This window comes from Fistularia commersonii, chromosome 21, assembly GCF_037954325.1.
Source record: "Fistularia commersonii isolate RoL2024-O1a breed Wild chromosome 21, RoL_Fcom_v1.0, whole genome shotgun sequence".
In the NCBI taxonomy this organism is placed as follows: domain Eukaryota; kingdom Metazoa; phylum Chordata; class Actinopteri; order Syngnathiformes; family Fistulariidae; genus Fistularia; species Fistularia commersonii.
In genome coordinates, this window is record NC_141304.1 from 11,606,208 (window position 1) to 11,627,273 (window position 21,066).

The window sequence follows — 21,066 nt, forward strand, 5'->3', positions numbered from 1 at the left end:
CCACCCAATCTCCCTCACCAAGGCTGCCCGCAGGGTCTGAGGGTGTTGCAGCTGCACCTGAACACGTAGCTCCAACAGGCGAAGAACTGAGATAAACTGATCCCGGGCCAACTCATTCTGTATACTCGGAGGCATATAAGCCCTCAGTGTTAGGCTTTCTATCGCGTTGGCCAAACCCCGCAGCGGCTCAACGTACCTTCTGCCCCGATCACTGTCCGAACCGCCGATGTAGTGCCACCATCAATGCTCCAAACTCCCGCCTGTCACTGGGGCTGAGCGGCAGAAAACAGTACCGCGCATCGGTGAGACAGAGCATGCTGCGGCGCTGTCTTGCCCGCTAACCAACCCTCTGCATGGGCTAACAGTCCAAACAGGCCCAAGAAAGCTTCCCAGTCTGACCTACCGGAGAACTTGGGTCTGACCTCCGCTATCATTCTCTGCCTGACAGTCACTTCCGGTACGCGAATCTCTTATGATGGCGTCAGACCGGATTCGTTAGCCAACTTCCCAATCTCTCACCCAGTCCTTGGCTTGGTGTGTAGCTCTCTCGAACTCTCCGGCCATCTCCTCCAACTGGCCGAAAACCCCGCCGTCCGCTTCGTGGGTCCTCACCTCCAACTTCACTTTCCTCTCACGACCGCGTCCATGACTCCGCGACAGCTAACAGGCTAACTCGAAGAGAAAAAAAAAAAAAAAACGTCAAAAACAGTCCACCAGGACGCCCTCTCTTGTCCGAAGTCACTGCTGACAATAGTGTAACGTTTCACTACAGAGGCTTGAAACGAGGACTTAACTCAAATTGTCGTCGTTTAACTTGATCAGCTTTTTGAAGTACGCCCATAACCTTCACCGGGCTTAGCGACACCCACAACATAGCTAACCTCGATCTTCCCGCCCGTTGCTCCAGACGCCCGCCTCCTACACTCTCCACCAACCACCGGGGGACAGGAGAAAGACAGATTACCTTAAATATAGATTAAATGGCCTTCATTCTATTATTATTAGCCGGGTCGTTGAATTATACTCGATCTTCCAAAACAATTATGATGAATGTTAAAGCTTCTTTTCTTAAACAATTTCATTACGTCTCGCATGTTTACCGGGTCTGTGACGTCATGACGGAACCGGTGTCAGCATTAACAAGCCACGCATTAGGACGGACACGTGTCTCTCCCAGCTCTTTCTGTTTACAAACTACGTCATCAAAATGCACCCTGTTTTACTGCCGAAACCCGGGATCGAACCAGGGACCTTTAGATCTTCAGTCTAACGCTCTCCCAACTGAGCTATTTCGGCGAGTATATACTGCCCAAAGAAAATTTAAATGATATTCATATGTCTCTCCCTGATTTGGGTTTATGTATGCTTATGTATATAGTACAGTGCATGCAGCTATAATGGTCTTCATGTGAATAAATGAGGTAAGACAGTTTCCATGATAAAAATATAATTTCCAGGTGCCTTCCTGTGATTTCTTGAATTAACTGTGTTTCGATTCATGTTTTTTGAACAAGAATGGGTCGTGATCAATACACTTTCACCGCACATTCAATTCAGCGGAGCTCTCCTCCTGCTCTTATCGTGCAAGTAGTCAACGCGAGTGAAAAGTCTTTAAAATCCAGAAGGGTTCAAATCGCAGGGTGCAGGGAATTCAGAATAGGGTGTAGAAGTGAGGGTGCAGAGTGATAGTAAAACAGCCTTTGGGCCAAATAGGGGCAGAGGGACTCACTGTGCTGCTAGGATTTTTTTTTACTAGTCACTGCTGGTTTGAGCGGATGTTATTCTTAAAGCGATAAAGTTACATAAGAGCGAGTCGGACAACAATATCTGGTTGTGCGAGTGTTCAGATCAGCACCAGGATCTGCTCAGTCTCCTTTCAGCTGATGCATCATCATATGAGCAACAATGTTCTGCACTGTGTATTATCATCACGCTCTTTGCCTCGCAGCAGGCTTCCCTGTTCTTAGTCCCTCTTGTGCCTCTTCACCATTCTGCGTGAATATTATGCATGCCCACAAAGCGAAACATGCTACATCAGCGAAGAACTGTCTTTTTTTCCTTTCCCCTGATATGTACTCACATCTTTACCTGAAGCTGTTTCATGCCTATTTACATGAATTGGTTTGAGATTAAATAGCTTCATTAGTAAGCAGAACGCATTGTCTCACAGCTTTATCTCTACCACTGTTCAAATCCAATCTATTATTTGTCTGTTATATTAACACTCTAGCCAAGTGTGCAAGAATGAAGAGAAATACGAGTCTTTTGTTGTATCAATTAAAATATAAATCCAGAAAACTGGATGCTATGGTAATATGATGTCTGCTACTAAATGAAGACCCCTCAAATCTACATGCAGTTCCTCATCTTCACCTTTTTTCCATGTTCCTTAGAGACTAGTTGGGATAACAGAAAAACAAACACATCCTGATTTGGTTGCCAAGCTGTGATGGTTTACTTGTTCTCTGAGGAGTTTTCACTATCTTGGACATCAGGTAAAGTTTTAATGGAGAGCTAAGCAGTGGTTGTTCTCTCAATTGAGCCTCTGATTTCAAACACATTTACTGTTTAGATCATTGCTTTTCTTTTAAACAATCCTTACATGAACCCCGCTGCTCCCCCCCCTCTCTATGCAGAATGAAGTGCAGAGCTGGCTGCGTCCCTCACATACAGTGTTTCCTCTGCACATACACATTTCAGTCGACTCAACGTGCACATCACGGAAGAAATAAAATGTTTCCCCACCAAAAACGAAATGTTTGTTTCCATTTGACTGATATTCATAGAGATCTTTGTAACGTGGGAAATGGAAAGAGAATGCTCTGCAGACAATCAATTCAAAGTATATATTTTCAAAAAAACATACCAGGGTGAGATCTCTAGAATTAGTTTTCTTCAATTGTTTAATATAGTGGCTTACACTAAGGACCAGATGTTCTCTGGCGGTGATGGAATACATTAGTATGTCCATAGCACATTGGAAAACTTTATTTATGATTAAATATACATCGGTCTTAACTGCTAATTATTTTCACTATTATAGTTTATATACTGGGTTTGGTTTCAGGCAAAATTATTCCTAGCAGCTGCATGGTTGTTCAGGGTATGTTTAAGTGTTGATGACTGATCGCCTTGCAGGCTTCATCCCACTTGCATGACCTTATTTTTCCTATAGTGTTGAGGTCTGGAGCACCTCCACCCCACGCAACCCGAATCCCACGCAAAGTCTTTAAACAGAATGATGGCAACTTCTGAGCAAGAGTGTTTGCAGTATAGTTCACCGGGAGGAGTGTGACTCCAGCAGGGGTCGATGCATTAGATGCTCAGGGCAGGCAGGCACCCAGGGGCGCCTCCACTCAAATGGTAAAACATGCCTTGCCATGAGGAATCATGTTTCCACCTCGACAATGATGTTAAATGATGCTTAAATTATGTGGTAATAAATAGGAGCAGCCACATTGCTGATCTACTCCGGGATTGTTCTGGGTGAAGTGAGCTCAAATACAAAGAAAATTCATTATTTGCATAAAGTCTGATAGAAAGGCAGTCAAAATGTGTGGAAGGATGATGGACCTTTAGATCACTATGATTAAAGTCCCTACGCTAAGCTGGTCTGGTTGAAACAGCTCAGCTAACCAACGCATTTAGCTTGGGTTGTTGTCACTGCTAAAACCTCCTACCCTCATTTGAAGAGTCACAAAATCAACCCACGGGCCCAACCAGGGCCAACCGCCAGTATCAGTAAAATCTTCAATACAGGAGATAAGAACATACTCCAAATATTATTATTACGATTTTTTCAGTTGTATTAATTTTTATATCAGATTAAATTTTTCTGTTTGTTTTTTAATGAAACTTTTTTCTTTTATCAAGTTTTAATGAAAGAAAAATAATTAAAACTTGTCTGTGTAAAATTCAATTTTACACAGACAAGTTTTAATTATCTGTTTTAAAAATCTGTAAAAAAAAAAAAAGATTGTGTAAAATTCAATTTTACACAGCCTGCCAGACATTGTGGTTGAAACCGTATCTTTGCTATCAGAGCAATGCATAGCATGATTCTATCCACGCTACTGTAGTTTACATTAAAAGTAGGTGATAGTTCCTCTTTATGCTTGTCTGAGACACTCTGGGAGTAAACGCCGTGAGCAGCAGACAGAGCTGCACTCTGTCCCCGTGTTGCTCCCCACATAGCAGGTTTCCTCTTAAGTCCAATTGTTTGAAAGAAATCAGTAATTAACTCTCCACCCTTGGGGTTGTGGGGGGCTTAGATGAAGCCCAGGAGCCTGCTGCCTCTATGAGGACAAAAACATTTCCTGTGTACCTAGAGCAGTACTTTTAGCGCCTTTTGCATGTGCTTGTTAGATAGAAATTCAAATATAAAGGAAAAATTTTTCAAAAAGCAGTGCATTAACGGGTATTGGGACTTTTAAGTTGTTGTTTTCAGCTCACTTGATGCATTTTTGAATACAATACATAACGTTAAAGCCGTTTTGAGGTATTGGATTGTGCATACAGAACTCATTTAGCTCTCACACAACTGATGTGTCTATTGTGTAGGCAGTGACTGGTAGGCTGCCTCCTCCAAATACAGCTCAACATGCAGGCTGCATCATTTTCCCTTACACTGAGTGTTTGACACTTTGTTTCCTGTGAGTTCCTATGGCGCAGCACAGATATTTTTCTTTAAATAAAAATGCGAATCATCAGTGCTTCTTCTTTGCATTTATATGAAGCTGAACTTTCCTCACCCCTTGCACGGCTCCTTCTCGACACTCAGCAAATCAATTCTTCGTCTGAGGAAAGGCAATGAACCTACACCACAGTAGCTGCTGTTTATTGTTAGGATTCAACATTCAGTGATACATTCACATGAAATCAACACAGAGGGCAAAATTTTCAGACGAGATACTATTGGTGCGCAAATATATCTTTTTAAATGTGTGTACATTCAGGAATGCATTTATCGTGTGTGTGTGTGTGTGTGTGTGTGTGTGTGCGTGTGTGTGTGTGTGTGTGTGTGTGTGTGTGTGTGTGTGTGTGTGTGAAAACTCACACGGGCATGTTTAATGAGCCCTGGTGTGTGGAAAGCATTAGGAGTGCACACACAAGCAGGTACAACAAAGGGCACAAACCAGTGGTATTAATAAACCCATCAGTCTGTCAGTGCTCAGCTGCAGCGACAGTCATTCTCCTGTGTTTGAGTGGAGCCGTGGGACCAGATGTCTGGACGCTGACACGGAGACCAGCCAGCTGCAACTCAAGCACTCCTCTTGAAAGCGAGCCCATGATCATTTCAAGTGATTAAGAATGTATATTCACATTTAGATCTGTTTCTTATATACACATGTACATTAGCAGTGTTATATCCAAAGTCATCAGCATGCTCTCAGCATGACAAAACCATCAAAATGAGCTACAAATGACCCCCCCCCCCCGAAAAAAAAACACAAACCTGTAATGAAAATTACTTTTCACAAGCATTTGGTTTTGTTGACAATGTGTAAGAAAGGTGACAGTACAACCCCGTTTTAATTCATTAATAAGTGCATGATGAAATGTAGTTCAAGGTTCCACTGTCATTGCATGATACCAAAAGCTGCTCATTTTAGTTCAGACCTGGCATTAACACTAGTCACATGTTCAAAAGTAATGATGTGAACACAGGTTGAAGGGATCTGATTGCAAGGATTTCGGTACCTCTTGCTATATTCTTCTGGCAGCATGAACAAGACCGCAACGTGGGCCCAGCGGGCTCTTCGGCAAGCTATCTATCAAAAAAAAAAAAATTATTACAACACACAATCTGAAATGTTGCAAAAACACATAGCAATTAGTATGGAAGCCCTGGAAGCTAGAGGGATTGCTATCCTTGTGATTTAAAAGACTGTACCTAGAACCTAAAAATTTGATAGTGTGGAGTGATGGGTCACAACATGTGGGGCCACGTTCTAATACCAGGTGTGAGTGAGTATATTCGTCGCCGTCCACAATGAATCGTGCATGAAAAGACACCTGAAACCTACCTATAATTATTTTCAGCCCAAAAAATAAAATCATAAAAAGTACACCTCTTCTCTCTCTGCACTGTAAATAAGATAGTTTATTTTTATCTGCCTTCGCATCGTATTGATTTTCTGACTAAGTCAAATTTGTTACCTTTATCCCTGGGCCAGGTTGCACATTTTCTATTTGCCAAGCTTTGCTGTATTACTGTGCTGGTGGGAGCTAGAAACTTATCACCAAGACTCACGGGAAAGTGAATGCGTTTATTCCGCATGTCCTTTTCACCATTCCTCTGCTTATCACTTAAATTCTAACATCACAAAATGAAAGTAATTCACCATTTGATAAAACCTTGTTAGCAAAAAGATGTGCATTTACATAAGGGAGCTTTAAAACATTAAAACTTCAAATTAGAATGCACAATAACAGCTTGAACTGTATTTAAGATGTCACACCCGCCGAGCATTGTTCTCTGCTTTGTTTCCCGGTCTTGTACCTCTTTGGCGTAAATCCCCCTAAAAACCTTGCACATTTGTTCCTCGGCATCACATTTCATCACGTCAAAATGATCCCATTTGGTTCCACACGGCAGAATTTAGGCCGAGATAATATTAAACACGTCCAGAGAGACCTAAAAGATTTATGCGATCATTTAAGTGTATCAACATTCTTAAAAGCTGCCTCGAAGCATCTGAGTGGGTGGCAGATCAGATCGTCTGTTGGTTAAACACATTCTTAGGAGCAGTTATGCAATCGCCGCTGTGAGAGCGTGCTATCATACAACTCCATATGTAAACAGTGTTTTGACGGAGTGCATGTTATATACACGTGTGAGTTTGTCCCATGATTCTTTTCAGCGGAGGCCGAGTGCGTCCAAGTGACAGCGGCTTCCTGCCTCCGCTGCCGCCTGAGGTGAGTGTTTTCTGCTCCTCGCACGAGCTTCCTGCTGGTGGTGAAATTAAAACATCTCCTGCGAGTGAAAACATGTTTTTTTTTTTTTTTTCCAGGTTTCACTCCAGCGAGCATCATGATGGAAAACACCCGTGGCTCGGGTTTTTTTTTTTTTTTTTAAATTACACTAATCGACCTTGTGTGTCATGATAGCCTCACAGGGCCTCTGCCAGGCAGCGGTCAGTTCCTTCGCTCGCCTCCAGTCGCACCTGGCGGATGTTTTTTCTGTTTTCCACCCATGAGTTGTGTATGACAGTTCCACCCGGCGAAGGGTCTACCTGAAGCAAAGAAACCACCCTCTTCTTCACCTTGGCGCGGAGGGCCCGCCTCAACTTTTGTCGAGTGAAGGCATAAAGCAGAGGGTGCGAGACGGTGGTTCCGTAGGCGAGGGCTAAGAACCAGAGGCGCAAGCTGACCAGAGCGTCACTGGGGCCGATGCAGAGGATGAGCACGTTGGTGACGGACAGAGGAGCCCAGCAGCCTAAGAACGTGGTGATGATGATAAGCGACATTTTGAAAACCCGGCGCTGGCGCTCGCGCCGATCCCGGTGGCGCCGCACGGCCCGTCGTAGGGCGATGATCGCCGAGACGGAGGCCTGCACACCCATGGTTGGCGGAACGGGAGCGGCGGTGTCGGCGGTGACGAGGGGAGCGGGAGAGGACAAGGCGGGCGGAGAGGTAGCTGTCGGAGTTGGGGACGGAGATGGTATGAGAGGTGGGTGGCTGAGCCGTTTCACACCGTCTTCAGTGCACTGCTCCCCCTGTGCCTCTGTACTGTTGATCATCCTGAGCCCCATCTTTTTCTTTTTCTGTCTCTTATGGGGCGCCCTGCACGAGGGTCCCATGAACCTCTGGTTTTTCTTCATGTGGGTGCCAATGCGGATGTTTAAAGCTCTTAGAATTCTGGAGTAGGTAAACAGCATGACCGCCACAGTGGTAAAGAATATGGGCACCTGCAGGATGAGATGGTAGTACATCCCCAGGCCTATGTGATAGCGCTGCCCGCCGATGCACAGCTGTGTCCGGTTACGCCAGGCTGGCACCGCTTGGGCGCCGACGACCTGGGAGGACAAAGATAGGGGTGTCACCTGTCCGGTCTCCTCGGCCACCTCGCCGGTGGAAAACTGACCCTCCAGGAAGGGGATGAAAAACACAGCTACTGAGGTAATCCAGACAGCGGCCAGGAGGAGCGTCGCCCTCTGTGTTGTCAGCAGCCTGTTTGCCGGCCGCACCGAAATGTCATATCGGTCCAAGCTTATAACTAGGATGTTGATTGCTGTTGCGATGCTGGCGAAGGTCACGCAAGCCTCGTGAAAGCAGCAGAGCAGGGCTAAGGTCGGTCCCGGTGGCAGCAGCACTACCACCAGGGTGAGGGGCAAGCACAAAACACACACCACCACATCCAAAACGTGCAGGTTGACTGTCACCATGTTGCTCACCGAGTCCACTAAATTGGACTGCGAGCAGTAAAGCACCAACACCGTCAGGTTGCTGCTGAAACCCAGCACCAACTCCAGCATGAGGAAGGCGGTGAGGGACACCTGGAAGCTGAAGGAGTACGGCGTGTACCATGACGCAGCGCCGCCGGGCCCACCCTCTCCTCCTTGCTCCGGCAGAACTCCCAAACCGTCCAGGCCGGCCCAGTCTGTAGTGACTGGTCTCGAAGTGTAGCTGTCAGTCTCCATGGCCACGTCTCAGTCCTCATATATTGTAGCTGTCATGCAGTTGATGAGTTCCCATGATACACCAGGCTGAGCTTCCATCATGAAGGGATGAATAACAGCTTGGTGACAGTGCTGGGGAGATGGGAACACAAAGCAGACAGATGAGAAATGAACTGTAGTGGAAAGAATCAAAACACATTATTCTCTCTCAAGTTTTTAAGCGTTCTCTATCAATCATTTGTCCTGCATATGTAATCAAACTGAAATGAAAGCCTACCGCTTCAATGCATGAACTGGTGTCTTAAACAGACGTTAAATAGGAAATAAGTGGTCAGCCTGATGATCATTTTCTCTGTCCATCCATCTCAAACGCAAAGACCGAGCCCTGAATTCTGAAGCTTGGAAAGGTTCTGTATTATAAATCCGTCAAGCTTTTAATCTGTCTCAAATCAGTACTTCTGATTAGCATTTGCCTCTGCCGCAGACTGAGACCTGCACAGGGCGGCATACCGCCACAATGGGCCTTCACTAATGTGTGCTGGAGCTCCGGGGAAACAAGAAAATTGAATGAAGCAAAGAATTTAGGCCCACCGGCAATTAACTGCCTGCTTCTAGGGTCGGTAAAAATAACATATTCGGCAATTTATAGACCATCGGTTATGATATCGGCCCTTTCAAGTGTAGTACATCACATAATTGTATTTAAAGGTCTACAAAAGCAACATTATCCATCCAATATTGAGAGGCTCCAGAAAAAGCTACACAATTATACTACCGAGGATAGGCGGGCAAAAAAACAGAAGCTCGTGTCCAAAGCTTAAAATGAATACTTTCAAATATTTTAATTCATATGTGGATTCTATAGGTTTTCTTTTGTCTTGTTATTATCTTTTTTATAGTAATATCAAGTGTGTTTATTACACATTTTTATTATTTTATTTTACTTTGTTTATTTCTTTAACTAATCTTACTTTTTTTTTATTGAGATTATTTTATTTGACATGGTCTACTACTATCATACAGGTTTCTTATTTTCTTTGATTTCTTCTTTCCTTTCGAATGGGTTTTGTATTTGTGCAATTTTACAGTTGTAAAGCTGCAATTCTGCTATGAAATGAGCTGTTTTTTTGTTTTGTTTAAATAGTAAAAATTATAAAAAAAAAAGACAAAAAAAAAAACTTGATGTAACATCCCCGTGTATTTAGCTAAACAACACCAAATGTAGAACCATGATTAAAACATACAGATTGCTGGGGATGATGTTTCTGTGACATATTTATGATGTATAAGGCATCATAAATAGCCTTTGTTTTGCCGATCGTCTGCCCGCTGTACTGCAGACGCAGTGTTGCGATCAGAGACCAGCAGTTACAGTGGACCCCCGGTGAGCACAGTACTCATTTGCATAGTTGTTTCTCAGCCTGTCTGATGTAATATGACTTTAATGAACATTTGCTATTAAACACCGTCATGCATTTCTGAGAGCGACACTTCACACTAAACCCAAAGCGCTCCGTATTTGTTAGTGTGTGTTCTCCAGTCAAGAGAGGAACATCAATTAGGAAATCAATTTGGAGCTGATTGACCAAAAATTACGGTTTGTTTTGTGTTTTTTTTTAGCTTAACCTCCTGAGCCATTATTTAAAGCACTTGATGTAGGAACCATAAGTGAGGCGTGCAGATAGCAACTCTTAACTATTAACCTCTGAGCAACTCAATTTTCCTCCCTTCCTTGGTTGCCAGGGTAACCATGCTGCAAGGGTCTAGATTAATGAAGGCACAGGTGCTATAGTATTTAAGCGTTTGACACCAGGTGCTATGGTGACAGTCTTGTGACAGTGAGACTGCAATGTTTTAGAAATCCTTCAACTCCGCAGTCGGGGACCTCTGAACATGTTACACTGCCGAGTGAAAATAGAAGGAAGACAAAAAGAGACTTGACACTACTTTCTCCAGTTGTGATTCAAAATGTCAACAGGGAAAAGCGTGATGATAAAACTGTCTGCAGCTGATGTATGGAATATTGCCCCTCATAATGCATATTGCCGCGCCTGTCAGTTCCCCCTCCCGGCCAATGTTTACAGGAGAAAGTGCGAGGAAATGAAAGTCTGCTCAGATAAGAAAAATTATGCACTTCTTCAAAAAAAAACAACAGGCATCTTTCTGTGACACTGGTGTGAAAGGAGATGGGACTTTTTGGCATGGTGGGGGCGTCAGTTGGGCTGAGCGTGGGGGGGGAAAGTGGCACTGCATAAAAACAAGGGGGGCAGAAAAACAGTGCATGATGAACGGACAGTGAATCCGAGCCCTGCGGGCTGCAGGAGAGCGCACGTTAGTTGGAGGGGATGATATGGCAAGGGGCCTGAGGAGAAATTCTAATGTTGATTTCCAGGCGGTCTTGTGAGAATCACTTGGAAGTTGCACATCCTCGGAAATTCCTAGAGGGTGTGAAATGTCAGCTGAGCCCAAGCAAAAATGAGCAAGTGAGGTGGAAGCAGAAAAAGACGAGGGAGCCCGACGTGCCGGTAAACAACATATCCCGGGTAACAAACACTGGGAGTTTTTTTTTCCGCTCTGAGCAGGGAGATTTCTATTTTTTTTTCCACCTTCCCTTTACAGCCTCTGGTTCCCTGGTTTCCTCTAGGCCCCAAAAGAGCGCCTGAATTCCCAGAAGACTCCCTTATGATTGCCTTTGTGAAAAGCTGCACGTTGGCTACACTGAAAGTTTCACACAGAAAAGGTAAACAGTTACAGGTCATCTTAAAATGGCATCAGGAAAGGTTTAAAGTAAAGCGGGTGACGGTTTGCAGAGTTTCTACGGTGGGATTGTTCTGCTCCATAGTTTAATGCGTGTTAAATCACACCCGTTTTTTCGCAAAGCTTCCATTTAACATTTCTATAAGTGGAAGGTTGAAAGGCAGATGCAAAGTGTGAAAAGGGTGGGATGGGAAAAATCAATCGTTATGACCCCTCTTTGACCCGGTGGTTCATATCTGAGCAGAGGGAGCACATTCCCATCGCACCATTACACGCAACCTGTGTTATTAAGTATTTCCCGCTATCTTTGAAAAAAAAAAACCCCTGAACCTCAGGGAACACCGAGGTTGGTCCGGCGTTGTCCGTCTCCACTTCCAGATAAACCCTTCACATGGCGCAGCCTCACTGCCTCCGATAACACGTAAACAAGTGAGCGAAGAAACTGATACGTTCTGTCGAACGGCGTTGCTTTTTTGTAATTAAAGTCCAAACAGCTTCTCCTTGCGCAGACACAAATGTTTGTTTCATGTCTGAGTGCGGTTGAACCCTCCTTTCCAACCGCCGCTGAACGCCGACCTTAACAAGACTACATTTGTGTGTCTGGACACTTACATACAGCGGTCTGCATTCAGTTTATCTATAAACGTCAAATGAACCCAAAGAGAGGTCAGCTTGACATGACTTTGGATAATAGGATTTTTATTCTGTCGAATATTGAAGGGTGTCTTCTTTTTTTCCCAATTTGAATGCATTTCCCTTCTTATGGGTTTAGTTAAATACAGGCAAACCTTCAAGAGAAACCAAATAAGTCAATTTGAAGCTTTCACTCCATTTACTGTGGGTTTGATAGGTGGAAAAAGGAAAGACTGCCGTTTTGATTTTCTCTTTCTTTCCAGGCCAGCTAAATTTATCCCTAATAGCTTGGCAAAGCCGTCATCTCCTCATAACCACAGACATGATTTGGACCACGTGTCGAGCGATGATATCCACTGAGAACGGGTGCATTCAAGCTCATCTCGAAAAACAATTTTGCAGTGTGCGATGAAGCCGAGGTACCTTTTTTCAAAGGGGAAACATTTGAGCAGGAACTATTAGAAACATTCGGACCTCCAAGGTGAGATCATGGTGGATTTCTCCAAAATGAACTAGTTCTTCCTGCAGGTCACATCAAGGTGGCTGGGAAAATGACCCGAGCGATACGACAAGGCCCCACTGCTTTCCATATGCTCATCCTGTCATAGTGATGGAGTTCTGTACCTTTGCATATTTCATAGGAACCAGATGGCACGTTGTGAAAATTAATACAAATATTTATGCCAGTATGCAGGAACACAGCGTGCCGTGTTCAATGCTCAGTCGCCATTGTATGCTTTCACCAGCCCATACTTTTCAGAAAGGGTTCACATACTTCATTACACCAGAGTTCCTTTACGGGTCATTTAAAGTTAAAGTAGAGACATCACATTCTAAATAGCACTTCATCAGCCATGCAATTATATAGTCATTTACATCTTATCTGCATGTTTCCAAGGAAACATCTGCAAATAGCTGAAGTTTCATTTGTGTTTTTTTTTCCACAAATATTAACCTTCCTTTTAAAACATAAGAGTCAAACACCACCAACAGCTGCTTTTCTCTCTGCACTCCCTTACTTTGATGATACATGTTATTAAAATGGTTCGATTTGTGCGTCAGCTTCATTGATCAATTTACCACTGATTTATAAGGAACAATCATACAATCTGCAGCTCATCAGTGCAGGTGTGTTGTTTACCCTCACACAGAAATATGTATATATAAACATATAAATGCATGAACAATGCGTGTTTCATCAAACATGCAGACAGCAATACAAAAACTTCAAGATATTGTATGCAGATTACCGGGGAATCCTGGATCACGAGATCCCTCTGGGACCGGAGTCAATTTCATTGTTCATAATTTAACTGGGACATGACGGGGAGAACGAGACAGGCGCAAATTCATTGTTCATCGCCGTTAATCTCCCTGTTTGTGTCTGACTCTGAACTGATATCTGATGTTTTCGGTATTGAAATCCAAAGACAATACACACGTGAGGCATGTAAATAGATGTATTTAATTCTGCACAACATTGTATAGAAGCAGAGATTATTCTCTAATCTTTTTAGATTTATTTCATAGGACAATCTGTGATTTGCTTGTTATTAATATGCTTTCTACTTTTATGATATATTATTAATGGGTTTATATGAGTTGAGCTTCACGTAACCTATTTAAGTATTTCTAATATGCTTTGTGATGTTAGAAGAAAATAAAAGTTCCCATTAATTTCCTTCAGGAATCTCTGACAAACATCACGACTGACAAACGTCCATCCTGAGCCAGCCGTGGCTGTAAAAGGCATTCAAAGGAGTGTATTATCTCAGCTCAATTTGTTTGAAATTAAACACATCTAATCGTAATGCATGGCTGCCATCTTGATAGTGTGATATAATGGGTACATTTTCAATTTAATGGCCCATCGAAACCTCAGTGGGGGGTGAACTTATAACGTGGCACCCGGCATCCAGAGCCACTTTTCCAAGAAATCTAAATGATGCTCTACAACCTTTCCTCCTTTAGTGTGTGATGCCAAAAAGTGTGTGAAGGGAGACTGTATAACATCTATAATTGAACGGATAGGGTTACATCAGCGTTTCCCCACTAGCGGCAGAGGAGACGGGAAAAATGAATGGCAGAGGATAATCTTGCTATTCCTCTGAGACCGGCTGGATCTAACAGGTTGTCAAGATGAGATACAGTGAGAAGACTCAAACACTGAAGAAAAGCACATGAATACAGATGAGAAATACATTTCAACGCCACATCTTTATTTAAATGTGATAGAAAATGTAATTTTTTATCAATCAGCTCTATGAAATCTATAGGGGCGCTCTGCTGTGCGCAAACCCTGCCTAGGTATATAATTGAATCTAACCCTAAATAAAAACTGTCCAGCCTGGCCCTGACCCAAGCATATTGGATTCAAACCTGATATATTTGCTAATAAAGGCAGCAAAAATATAAATGCGGATGAAAAAAAATAAAAAAACAACCCGAATTTCTTTTCAAAGGCAAATGAATCTTCATAAATTAGACGATATTAGAAATAACACCTGATGATAAAGGGAGCTGATGGTTTGGGATGGCATCTTTTTTTCAAAAGAAGGAACAAAATGGCTGGTCTGAATCCGCCGGGAGGTTTTACCTGCCGTTATGTGTCTTACATCTCTTTCCCCAGTGCTCAGATATTGTCACCTCATTGCAATGGGGATCCACATGGCTGGAAATCTCCTGGAAAATCTCCGTCTCATTTTTTTCCCCCAATTATTTGATTCGAAATATGTTTAAAATCTGCCAATGACCACAAGGTTGCAAGCAAACGTCTAAGAAATCAGAGTCATTCGGTTCAGTTACGTGTGAAAGTAGATAGGTCATATTCCAGACAAGTGGAGATTGTGGAAAAATACAGTTTCACACACTTCACACACACATAATCAGCCTTGCAGCCGCGGCCTCAGGTGGAATTCAGTTCCATTAGTAAAGAATAGTATTTCTTCCACTGAGGGGAGGATCTGTTCATCGCATAGACTGCGGAAATAAAATGAGCGACTCAGCCAAGAGTCTCTCATCGTGTTTGATTCATTATTTGCGTGATCTCTCAGAAGTTATTAGATTTGTTAAGCTTCACTCTGGAGCCACAATTTTTGCTCGCTTATCATGGCAATCAACTATTCCCCATCTGGTGTTAATTTAGCACGTTCACTAATGACACTGATAATTACATTTACAAAACAGACTTATTGAAGAATGTGTGGAAATGATGAAGACATCATTCGAAGCCATTGAGAGATTCAAGCAGTCTGATTGACGATGTTTGTTTTTTTCCCCCCTCCTTACGATGCAAAACTTTACGTCTAAAGAAATAATCGGACCGTCATCTGAAAGCAGGGAAGCCTCAGAGGGAATCTGCCAGGTCCCGTTGTTTAGAGAATCAAATGTCGCTGTTGCAGGAAAGATACACGTGAGGGATCAGGACGGGTGGTCCCCGATTTAAGTGTGTGAGCTGATTTTTCAACAAGATACTATAGAGGAGATATAAATACGCCAAAGTCTCTCCCCAAGCCTCCGTAAGGCTGAGCCGAGACGAGAGCATCTGTCACTTGTCACGACGATTCCACCTCAAAGCTCGGCACTAAATCTAACACGGCGTTACTTAGACAATACTGTGCACAAGAATAGCAATGACAGGACTCAAGAGAGTGACAAAACAGAGCAGATAGAATTAGTAAGAGCACACTTAACATGTAATCAGCACCCTTTCAAGATGTCAAGTTCGAGCGTCAAAGCTCTCTGGCGGTCCCCGACAATTGTCATGTCATGGCAAAACACTCATGTCACTGTCAAGCAGTCTGTCCGGCGGAGATCCGCATGCCGTTTCATTCGTAGGTGAACTCGCCACGCAGCTTGTCGTGCGACACGGCAGCCTCCGAGTCCGGGGTGCGTGCAGCACAGGTAAGTATGCACAAGGGACCAAGTCTCATCCTACTCTAAATGAGAAGAACTGATCTTCCAAGGATAAAAAATGCATCGACATTTACATATAGATATGTGATGAATCTTTCATTTACACAATGCGTGTCAAATGTCTGGATGGGTGATTGTTTGGTCAATCGATCAATCGGTTGATTAATCGATTGGTTGGTTGATGGATGGATGGATGGATCTGTCATGAAAATGTGTATATGATGCAGCTTTCATTTAAACAATGCGTGTCAAATTTCTAGATGGATGGAAGGACGGATGATCAGTTGGTCGATCGATGGATAAATCAGTTGATCGATTGGTTGGTTGATGAATGGACGGATCTGTCATGTAAATATGTATCTTTCATTTCAGCAATGCATGTCGAATTTCTGGACGGATAGATGGACGAATGGATAGATCTGTCATGTAAATGTGTGTTATATATCTTTCATCTACCCAATGCATGTCTAATTTCTAAATCCTCCCCAAAGTGCATTTGTGCAAAGTGAATTTTTTTCCACTACAAACAAGCGGTATAGTGTTAACCAGTCACGTTTTAGCGGGCGGCTGCGGTATCTGCTTTCATCACGAGAAAAAACTGGCGTTCCACTCCAACTGAGTGAAACGATCCCCTCATTGACTTAATCTTAATTTTTCTACACCTCATGCAGTTAATCAGATTGGGATGCAACTATTGCAGAGGCCATTACTTCTATGTTTGGGAACATGCAGGTAGCTAAATATATATTGTTAAATAGTATAATAATATTATAATAGTCCCAAATAATGATGTCTGCCAGGCTTTGTGATCTCAGGAGATTAAACAACGAGTAAGATACAAACCCTTTACTTTGAAATAAATGCAAATATTGTTAAATGCCATGTGTGACTTTTACACACAATCACAGGAGGGTGCAAAGAACAACCAATGTTTTCTCGCCTTTTGATATAAAAAAAAAATTGCTCGGTTTCTGTGATGTTACTGCAGAACCTTCACTCAATTCTGCTCTCCTTGGATGGTTACACAAACACACATTGTCTCCTCCCCTGAGGTTTCAGAGCAAGACTTCAGTCACATGCTCACGCACGCACACACACACAGATCCTTTCTATGATGTTGTCAGCTGCTGACTATTAAGATTCTGATCAAAACATAGTGCGGCTTACATTATGGATTTCATGCCTGGGTTTATAATCTTTTAGCAGAGACACCGTAACGTATTTCTGCTCGGGGCTCCGGTAGGGCCGGGGATGGGGGCCCTGCTGGGGTTGTGCACAATGTGGACGGAGTGCTGTCAAACCAAAACTACGAGCACACAGACGGGGAAGCACCCTGGAGAGAGAGAGAGAGAGAGAGAGAGAGAGAGGATGCGCAAGTAAAGACTGAGCCTGACAGAAAAAGCAACGTTCCACATTAGAAGTTCGCTTGTTTATGCTGAAATATCGGGTTATGAATTCCGAGCTCCTCTTCGTGCATATTTTCACATTTAAAAATTGAAATACTGTCCTTTACTTTCATCTCCGGCTGAACAGATGCAGCGAAAGCACAAGCAGGGTCACGACTCTGCCTCCGCCTGATTGGCTAATCCATCCTGGATTTTTACAGCCCTTAATTGTATCTACTCTTCAAACTGCAAGCATATGCAGACACACAGTGATCATGTCCGTCAATCATATTTTTAAGTCGTTTCGTAATGGGGGGGGGGGGGGGGGGGGGGAGCAGTTGGCTGCATCGTAGGGGGGTTTGCACAAAATTAAGGGAAACACAGTACGCTGAGGAGGAAAGACGTGGATCGTGGAACAAGAGAGTAAAAATCTTAATTTAATCTTGTACGTATCTGCAGCTGGATAGGAATACGGGGGACGAATGGCACCACTTTCCGCCCGAGCCATTAAAGTAAATGGGAAATGGATTCATTGCTCAGGTACGGGCGCCTAGAAAACTCGGGTTTGAGGTCTCGCAGAGGACCTGGATGGTTTGCTGTTGTACTGCTACCTGAATTATTTATTTCTCGGCCGAAATAGCCCGCCATCGCACGGATGCACGTGGGAACGCGGCGGAGGAGAAGAAGGAGAGGTAAGAGGCCGAGAGAAGAAGAAAGGAGGAAGGGAAGGCACATGTTGCAGCCGAGAGACGCTAGACAGAGAGAGACAGACACTGTGGAAAACGATGAGGTTATTCACGTGATGGAGGAGGCAATTAGAAGACAATTAATATACATGGCCAGATGGTGGCACTAGGACGGGGAGGGGATGATGATAGAGTCCCAACACACACAAACACACACTACTTCTTTCATTTGTCCACAAGGATTTGATTTACCTCCTTCATGTTGACAATCAAAGGCACCCACTGTGGAAGACAGAGTCGGGGTGCCAGCGGCGGAGCTCAGACCCCAGCGCTTTCATCAGGTCTTTGCGTTCCTCCACCTCCACACCGATGCGACCAAACCCTCTCGTGTTCATTACAACTCATCTCGCCTGCTGTGTCCGCTTTTCATTACACCTCTATCTCTCAACAACCCCCCGCCCCCCCAACACACACACACACCTTTTAAGCTGTGTTTGATTTTGTTTTTTTGAATGTTGCTAAGGAATAACAGATTATAAGCAGAGTAAATGTTACTTTTTTCCTTCTGAGCCTGTCATTTGTCAACACAAAGCCTTTGGGAAAGGGGGAAAAAGACAACTCCAGCGGTAGAAAAGAACTAATTGAAACTCAGAGGATTAGATTCATTGATAATTCTAACAAATAAACCAAAAAATAGAGATTGTAGGACTTAAACGCATCTGTTTTGGGATTTGTTCAGCTGCTGTGTGTTTGTGTGTGTGTGTCCCCCCTGTTTGAACATTTATAGGAAACTTTTCCCATCTTGATTGACCAATACTCCCCATAGATAGATAGATAGATAGATAGATAGATAGATAGATAGATAGATAGATAGATAGATAGATAGATAGATAGATAGATAGATAGATAGATAGATAGATAGATAGATAGATAGATAGATAGATAGATAGATAGATAGATAGATAGATAGATAGATAGATAGATAGATAGGACTTGTACAATCAACTTCATAGAACTTTCACTTGTTTCTTTTGAGTGGTGAAGCTGAATCAGAATACATTTATTCCAGTTTTGTTACAGGTCAAACAAGGGGATAGTGACTATTATCGCTTGGTTGTCTGACATTTTGCCACTTCATCTCATTTACAGACACATTAGATAGCATCTTGCAAAGTGAGTAAAATCCCATACTCGCATTTCTTACTGAGCACAGAATCGTTTTAAAGTGGGAAATTAAGGCCGAATTGGAAATCTTATCACGCCGAAGTCTGTAAAACCCATAAAAGCGCAAAAGCAGGGGCCCCGGCGGACCGTTCGAGATACGAGGGGTTGTTTTCTCCCAGGAAGGGATGGACGCAAGTACAAAATGTTACTCCTCCGAGCGGAGGAGCGCACTCGGCGGGTGCGTGTGCGCATTTGCGAGATGCAGCTGCGCCGACGACTCCCTTAGGAGCGTGGGAGAAAACAAACGCACACGCACAGCCTCGGAGTCTGCAACTGTGTCAAGCACCTACTCCCACGCACAGCCCGCAGGATGCAAAAATAATAATAATATTAAAAAAAAAAGATGTCTTTTTGCGCGAATCGATACGTTGCGGGTGTAGTTGATCCGTGCGGGCGGTTCGCTCCGGACCCGCAGGAAATCAGCCTTGGAGGGAGGATCAATTACAGAAAGTTGGCTTTTTGTGCAAAAGTAAACAATTTCGTGCTTCTGAAAGCTACGGTGTTTTATCCCCCACACGCACATCTGGATCAACATCACCCCGCACAAGAGACCCAAGTGATAGTAAAAGTTAAATATTCCTTCGTTTTGTGCGTGAATTAAAAACAAAATTATACATCTATAAAATCACACGTACATTTCCACGGGGATCGGATAGAAGAAGCGCACACTTACCCCGCGGTCGGTGCGTCGGTGCCGTGCGCTCGGCCATCCGTGCGCGTAAAACGTGGAGCGGCGTCTCCTCCAGACCAGAGCAGCGCCGGGGCGCCGCCGAGCAGCGGCTCCGGGACGGACGGACGGCTCCGCGGGCACGGCGCGCCAGGTGTCCGCTCTCAGGACGTCTCCGGCGGACTGAGGCGGAGGGAGGGGTGGCGCCAAACGGATCCTCCGCGTTAAGTGGTCGGCGTCTATGGCGTGTGTGCTTGTGCGTGGCAGGTCGTGGAGGAACCCCCCCCCCTTCCCTCCTCCTCCGTGTGCGTGTGTGTGTGCGTGTGTGCTTAGAGTCACATTCAATTTCCATTAAGGAAACTGAGAAATCTGTTTTTCTTTTACTCTTTGAACGTAGCAGTGACATAAGCTGATCCACACCAGTCCGATCACTGAACACACTAACACACACACACACACAATCAGCTGATCTCGATCAAACGGGAGGCTCCAGGTTAAACGTTGCCATGGTGACATGAATCGGTTAGTTCATGCAGAATGCAGGGATTCAGCCAAGATGCCGCTTGAACCCTCGGCTCATGACTCTAAAAGGCCATAAACAATATCAGCACAATTTAGATTTGCTTAAAGGGATTTTGTGTTCAAGCGCTCATTGTTTCGGGATCCTCTTTCTCCCATTGTGAAGGTCAAGGAGTAATATGTGTCTTTAGAGGAGTAATTTGCACATTTGTTTAGTTTTTAAAAGTTCTAAGTGACCTAGGATTATATATGAAAAAAGGGATATATTTAAAACCCACGAGAAATATTTCCTTTTTTATAAATGTGTAACATCAGTGCACATACAAAAAAAAGGGTATTTAAATAACTGTTCATTTCATGGAGGACGGACAGATGAATTGATACTACGAGGCAATCAAAAATGGGAAATCCTCCTCTTCCCTCTGTGACATTTCTAACTGCTGCCCTCCATGACATCAGCAAATAAAGCTGCTGATTTCATCAGGTCAGTCTTTTCTGCCCCCGATAGTAGGTGTAAATCCTGACAGAGAGAAACCTGCAGATGAGTCGCAGCCTGACTTCTGACCTGCAGAAACTCCATCAGGCATTTACACTCTTCAGAATATATCAGGCAATTTGGCCAAGCCTTTTTTTTTTTTTTTTTTTTTTTTACTGTTTCT

General features: G+C 43.7%; 1 protein-coding gene and 1 non-coding gene across 2 annotated transcripts; both read right to left on the bottom strand.

Annotated features, from left to right (window-relative positions):
• Positions 1-1,223: 1,223 nt before the first annotated feature.
• Positions 1,224-1,296, bottom strand: trnaf-gaa (transfer RNA phenylalanine (anticodon GAA)). The gene has a single exon. It is a non-coding gene; the product is annotated as a tRNA-Phe (tRNA).
• Positions 1,297-4,816: 3,520 nt separating this feature from the next.
• On the bottom strand, positions 4,817-20,148 carry LOC147222309 (G protein-coupled receptor 22-like). Its single transcript, XM_086168684.1, has 2 exons — positions 19,895-20,148; positions 4,817-8,753 (listed from the first exon to the last, which is right to left on the bottom strand). The coding sequence occupies exon 2, from the start codon at positions 8,640-8,642 to the stop codon at positions 7,113-7,115; it is 1,530 nt and encodes a 509-aa protein (XP_086024810.1). The 5' UTR covers positions 8,643-8,753; positions 19,895-20,148; the 3' UTR covers positions 4,817-7,112.
• Between the last annotated feature and the right edge of the window lie 918 nt (positions 20,149-21,066).

Excerpts from the sequence above, each read along its gene's own strand:
- LOC147222309 (XM_086168684.1), bottom strand. The coding sequence starts at position 8,642 with ATGGAGACTGACAGCTACACTTCGAGACCAGTCACTACAGACTGGGCC.